At 41.8% G+C, this 6,738-nt stretch overlaps 1 protein-coding gene across 1 annotated transcript in view; it reads left to right on the top strand.

The window, feature by feature from the left end:
- The first annotated feature begins 2,457 nt into the window (after positions 1–2,457).
- KCNK18 (potassium channel, subfamily K, member 18) overlaps positions 2,458–6,738 on the top strand; it is a 5,502-nt gene continuing 1,221 nt past the window's right edge. The window contains exons 1-2 of the mRNA XM_009881579.1: positions 2,458–2,674; positions 3,735–3,881. Of these exons, the coding sequence (XP_009879881.1) occupies positions 2,458–2,674; positions 3,735–3,881 (364 nt within the window). The remainder of the gene's footprint in view (positions 2,675–3,734; positions 3,882–6,738) is intronic.

The raw sequence follows: 6,738 nt of genomic DNA on the forward strand, positions 1-6,738 counted from the left end.
ATGTATGTAAACCCAACATCCTTTGGCAAAGAATTTTCCAGCTACATGAGAAACCATCCTGTTTTATTTGTTTTGAAGTGGATTTCTACTTGCTTCATTTGATCGTCCCCAATTCTGGTTCCAGAAGAGACTACAAACAGTTGATCCCTCACCTGCTCTCTCCAGACCACCCACGAGTTTGAAGACTGCTGTTATGTACTGCCTCAGTTATTTTTTGTCCCCTGACCAAAGGGACTACTTGGTCATTCCTTGTATGAATGCTCTCCATACTTTCAGTCATCCTTGGTGTTGCTTGAAATTCTCCCAGTTTTAGTATGTGCTATCTAAGAGCAGGGTACCAAAACCCCTTCGACTACTGCAGGTATGTGCAAACAATGCATTTTTATGGTAGTATTTAGATGTCCAGTCTTTCAGTCTCTATTTTAAAGTCCTAAGCCCTAACATATGCTTTGCCTTTTCACCATGATCAGTTGTTGGGCTGATGTGTTTGTGGTACCATTACGTTGCACTCCCAGACCTTGCTGCTGAGTAGTGACAGTCAGCCCAGAGCCTATCACTTCGTATGTGAAGTTAGGATTGTTTATCCCGTTTTACACGTATCTACATTTCTTTTATCTGGCATTTTTATTGCTAACCATCCTCAGGTCCTCCTACAGTTGCAGTCTGCCCTCAGTTCTACAGCTCTTAGCAGCTTCATGCCATCAGCAAACATTGCCATCTCCCTGTTTGCCCTCTTCCCAGGTCATTTATGAACATGTGGAAGAGCAGAACTTCAGCACAGACCCATGCATAACTCCACCAGTGATCTCCCTCTGCCTTTTCCTCCTGCCCCCTGTTCCTCTCTATTAACCATTAATTAATTAAAGACCTTCTCTCTTATGCCATAGCTGTTTAATTCCCTTAAAAACCCTTTAAGGAGGGACTTTGTCGAAACTTCTTTAGAAATCCAAGTAAACTCTGTCAATTTATATAACACTGGTACCCACTCTTTACAAAACTCTCCCAGAGAAGCCAGTGCTGTTCCTGAGCATGGAACACCCCACTGCCTACAGCCACTTCGCTCTTCCAGCCGTCCTTTTGACCTCTCTGTGTCCCTTGCTCCTCTGGTAAGGACACCAAACCTAAGTACATTATCTCTAAGTACAACCTCTCAGGAAGTTCTGTTGCTTTTGATTAATTATGAACGTCAGCAGTTTTCAACCCTGTGTTTCAGGTCAATGGGGGGAAAAAAAAAAAAAGAAGTTGACTGCAAGAAGAGGATTTATAAATCTGTTGTCAAAAAACACTACTGAGTCAACGAGGCAGATAACAAGAAAAGTAACAAGCACACAGGCTTATTTTTGTCTTAGCCCTGAAAGCCTCTTTTCTATAGTGGCAGCTTCCATACTGATGAACCTATGATATCTTGTGATCCAATTTGCTGAGGGTTTGACCCAGAAGAAAGCACTGTAACCATGTAGGATTTCTTCACAGTATGGACATTTTGCTTGCATACAGCTCTGTAGCTCTTGACTGCACCAGGATGTTTCAATTTTTAATGAAAGACTCCTAGAAATGAAATATTTAACACCCCTTTCTGTAAAGTCCAACTCCCCTTATTACCACTACTGACAATGTAAAGGGCAGTGATACTGCTCATTACTCTAGGTGTTTTAGAGTGATGAATGAAAAGAAAGGTTTTATTTTTAAAGTCGGATATAGTGTGCCAACATCACTGCCCTTGAACTGAATCCTGCAGTTTTTGCTTGCTAAAGTCAGTGGGAGTTTCAATTAATAGGAAAATTTTAATCAAGTGAGAATGGGGCAAAACCTCATCGACTCTTTTTTGAGAGCAATCCTTTAAAATGCAAAAGACACCCCCCCCCCCCAAAGATTACATACACATATATACAGAGATCCTTTATGCCGTCTGAAAGAGAAATTAATCATTCTACAGTCTGCCCAGAGGTGACAACAACTAACGCCAACCCCTTCTTTTGATTAATTTTAAATTTCCCTGTTCATTTCTGGGAGAAATCTTTAAAGACAACCCATCCCTTAGGGTGTGGATTTTCCCTCCTGAGAGCTGGAAATGTTTCTCCTGTATCATTGGGAAACTATAGTTCAGTAGAAGAAACTTTAAACATGAGTTGGCTCCAATGGAAAGCCGCAGAAGCTGGTAATCTGTGTGCATCACAGCACTGGCTGATCAATAGTACTTCAGGGACAGAGGGGCGTATTGTCGACTGAGAAATACTACAAGGCTTGATTAGTTGTGCTCCTTTTCCATTGGGACCGTAGTGCAATCTTCACTTATAAAGACATGTGATCTGAAAGCCTGAGGCAGAACAATCCTTGTTTTCACAGGAGAAGCTTTTCTAGGATGCAAAAGCTTTTACATCCTCATCCTTGTTTCTAAAAGCCGTGTCTTCTCCACAAAATTAAAAAAAAAAAAAAAAGAAAAAAAGTGAGCTTAGGATGGCATCAACATCACAGCCTTTGCGAGGTAAAAGGGCATGTAAAAAAATATTTTGGGCAGTGTTTCCTCATGCCTGCTTCATTCTGTCTCTTGTGATCTATGCTTTTCTTGGGGCTCTCATGTTTTCCCACATTGAAGGTAACCGGAAGGTCAATTTAAGTGAAGAATATAGAAAATTTCTGCAGAATCTGTGGTACATCTCCAGAAATTTATCAGGTATGTATTGGAATTTCAAAATTACTTAATTGTATAGGGGAGTTTCTCGTTCTCTTGCTTTTTGAATAAGATTTTTGGCTTTTGAAGACATTTTTCAAAATATTAACAGCTTAACCCGCAAACAGGATTTTTCCTCTGCTTAGCTAATGACTGCTGTCCTTTGCTTGTCTTCCTTAGCTGTGATTTTGACTGCAAGCTTCCCTGGTCCCTGTGCTCCTGCCTGAAAGGACTTTTCCTGCGGTGCCTGTGTTCTCCCTTTTACCCGAGTTACCTAAGGTCCTTAAAGAGCCTCTGAGAGAGATTCCCATGGTATTTCCCTCCGATTGCTGAGGACTGAATCCTCTGTTCCCAGCTCTGAGACTCCCTTCCAGCCCTCTGGCGATGGGATGCTCGGCTGGAGGCAGGTGCAGTGCTGCACCCCAGACCCGGTGGTGCTGATGGGGGCTGGGGAGACGGGAGGAGAAGGGGTAGAAATCCTCCTGGATCTGTATAAGGGCTTGTGCATGGGCTTGGACTTTCACTTAGGTAGCTGTGCTGACACGATGATGTGTTTCGGACAAGCATCCCTGCTGATAACATCCTTTCAAGCAGGGCTCAGCTGCGGGGAGGAGGAATGAGGGGTGCAGACTCTGGGACTCACAGTGGGGTGCTGGGCAGGGCCACCAAGCTCTACGTATCACTCATGTACTGACAACCCCACGTTTCTAGTGTCCTTGGGTCAAAAGAGGACTGATCTCCTGGGGAACTCCAAAACAGGACTTTCAGTCTGGAAGCTGAACATTCAATCTTCCTGCCCTGCTTCTTTATGCTTATTTTTGTGTCATATTTTGACTTTGTTGGAGTTTAGCTTGTTTATTTCTTCCTTGTTTCTTTATTCACTAAAGCCACTGGACTCACCTGATTTTTTTGGGGGTGGGAAGGGTGAGGTGAATATTTTTATCTTCTAAAAGAGTACGAGCAAATCCTCGGCTGGAGTAAACGTCACTGGAATAACAGGCTGGCTGCTGTCTGAGTGGTAGTCTGCAAACACTCACCATGTTCGCTGTTGTTACTATAACAGATAACATGACAGAAAATGAGGAGGTATTTAAGGAAAAAATCCATGCATTGCTCAACACAGCTGAACGAGACTGGTTTGTCAATCCAAAAGATATATGGACTTTCTTTGGGTCTCTCTTTTTCTGCTGTACAGTATTCACAACTGTGGGTAAGTTCAGAGGTAAAGTAACCCCCTGCAGAATTAATTGTTATTGCTGCTTTCTCTGATGTATTTCTTCCAGGGAATTAAAAAAAAACCAAAACAAAAAACTAACCCAAATCCCAAATTCCCTAGATTTTTTTCTCCAGAGTATTGATGATGAGTCTGCAAGGGGTTCTGCAAACACAGGTTGCAGAGATGTAGCTGAGTCACAGAAGCAAGTCAGAATTCAGTAGCTGGTAATGGTACACGCTAATAACCTGCATCATTGCAAGCATACTATAACATGTACTCATATATGACATGTACGTAAAACTTAAAGTAAAAAGAAAGCTCCATTTTTCTGTCAAAGCTTATCCTTCCCACTATCGTGTTATGTCGGGTAATATTTTCTTCACTGGAAGAGGTAATTCATTATCCATATATTGTTTTTTAATTGATTCCCTGTTACTTATGTCTAACCCAGCTTTGCAAATCTATGGCTCTATAATTAACCGTGCTGGTGGTGTTCACACTTCTCTGGGTTAACAGCACACAGCAATGATTAAGTCACACTTCTGAAATCTTTCATTCTGACTTCATATTTCAAAGGAGGACCTAGATCAAATAGAAACATCTGCTCTGGTTTTGGCTCCCTCTGCATTGCTAAATACAACTCCTCACGCTCATTCCTAAAGCTACTTTTATCCCTTTGCTAATCTTTCTCAAATGCTGACAAGTACAGACATTGACTATCTAAATTTGTCAGTATCAAAGCTGGATGGGAAATAGTCCCACAGCATTGTATCAAATTGCAAAGACATTTCTCCACTGCATTAGAATATACTAAAGATCCCAGCATGGATACGCATCTTAACGCAAAAGAGAAGAAGAACCTTAAAAAAGAGCTTATCCTATACAAGGAATAATGTGAGAGTTAGTATAGTAACTTGGAGCACACAGAAGAGCCCTGTGTGCTAAGTCCCGGCAGAGGTTTGAACCTCAGACTCTCAGAACCTCAGGTGACTCTTCAAACTCAGCTTCTTGCAGCCACTGAGGTTGAATAGAGTCATCTAGGTCATCAGAGACACATACTGGAGATGCAGACCCGAATCCTCACCCCAGTGAATATTTCCTAGTACAAACACAACAGCTAGGAACACTTGAAAGAGGATGTTTTATCAGAAAGCTTTGACTTCAGCAAACTGGTGAAAAACCATATTGTTGAAAACTTCTTGCCTGAGTGTACTTACCCATCATTGGGTAAGTGCGTACTTACCCATGCATTGACGTGGGACTTCGCAAATGTCCCCTTACACACTGACCCAACATGTTTATTTGTAAACTGACATTATTTTTGGGTTTCAGAGCGCTAAGCATTAACACAGCTTCCTCAGGTTTGGAGCTGAGTTTTGGGACCAGTAGGAAGCCTGGAATATTTGCTGCTATTAGCAAAAAATGAGGTGGTTATTTCCATTGTGGTGGGTTTGGTATTTGCAGTATTAGGAATTGATAAATCACTTCAGGTGAGAGCCAGCTTAGCTACCTGTAATTATCTGGGAGAAGCTGGGCATCTAGTCTGAAGATCAGTGGTCTGAACTGCCATCTCTTCTCTGCCCATGGAGGTTGCCCAGTGGCTCTCAGCTGGGCAAGATATCTGGATAGTTAAATTAAAACTCAAGATAAGTTTTAGCTCTTGAAACTGCACAAGGTATTTTTAAGGCATGGAAATTGAGAAAAAAATGAAAGGAAATCACTCTATACAGTAACTACAATAATTAATCTTCCCCAGTTGCTTCAGCAGTAACATTCCCAGTTAGCCAGTGGGGAACAGAGTGACAGAGAATAGTTTGTCAGTGCCTCACAGGAAAAGAGGGACCAAGGTTGAATTCATACCAAAGACTATGGCAGCCATGAGTGAAACAAACATGAATGGCCAAAGAAAATGAAGGAAACCATACCTCAGCACACGAGCTAATAATCTTACTGGCTAAGTGCCTGGCCTGGAAGGTGATCTAGAAAAGAACAATGGTTTTGAAGGGAGAGAAGAAATACTGTATATCTTTTTGGAGGATGAGAAGAAAAATGGTTGTTAAAATTTAATACAATTAATATAATGCTGAAATTTTCTCCCACTGTAATGGAAAAGCACTAACACACAATTGAAGTTTCATATTCAATATTTTAGAGGAAGGAAATGTAAATAACCAAATTAAATTTGGGGAAAGAGCCTATCTGCTGCTACCATTTTATGTATCATAAAGGCTGCGCGTCTGGTAGTATTTCCCTATTTGTTGTAATTGATATTTGTAAGCTTTGGTACTCCAGAATAAACATGCATTTCCTCACGTGATAGACATATGCTTCCTCACTTGATCCTTTGTTGCTATTAAGAGACTGAAAACTATGAAGTCAGTACAAACACAATGTCAATACAACATATGCCATTAGAGCCGGATCTGATGAACTAGGGACAACTTCAAATTCTGTTATTAGCTTACCATTCATCACAAGTAGCTTTGGGAAAAAAACAAAGCTTGAGGCATGGGTCTCATTGTCCCAGTCTGATTCATATTGCTGTCCCATTTTCAAAATTCAGACCATCATCCAGATCTGAATCTTCCCAGAGCTCAGGGAGCTTCATTCCCAGAAATCACTCACTCGCACTGCGGGATCCTGGAGGCTGGCCAGGAGACAATCCCCCAGCTCTTCACGCACATTCCATTAGCTTCCCCCGGCATCAGCTGTAGTCTCTCTGAACCCAGCCCTCAGCTCAACTTCCCTGCAGAGGGACCCATGGGCCCAAGACTTCTCTTGCTGTCTTGCCTTCTGGATCCTTCTTAACCCAGTTGTCCAGGCCAGGAAATCTTCCTGCTCAAGGTCTTCA

The sequence above is a fragment of the Charadrius vociferus genome, unplaced genomic scaffold (assembly GCF_000708025.1).
Source record: "Charadrius vociferus isolate BGI_N301 unplaced genomic scaffold, ASM70802v2 scaffold282, whole genome shotgun sequence".
NCBI lineage: Eukaryota > Metazoa > Chordata > Aves > Charadriiformes > Charadriidae > Charadrius > Charadrius vociferus.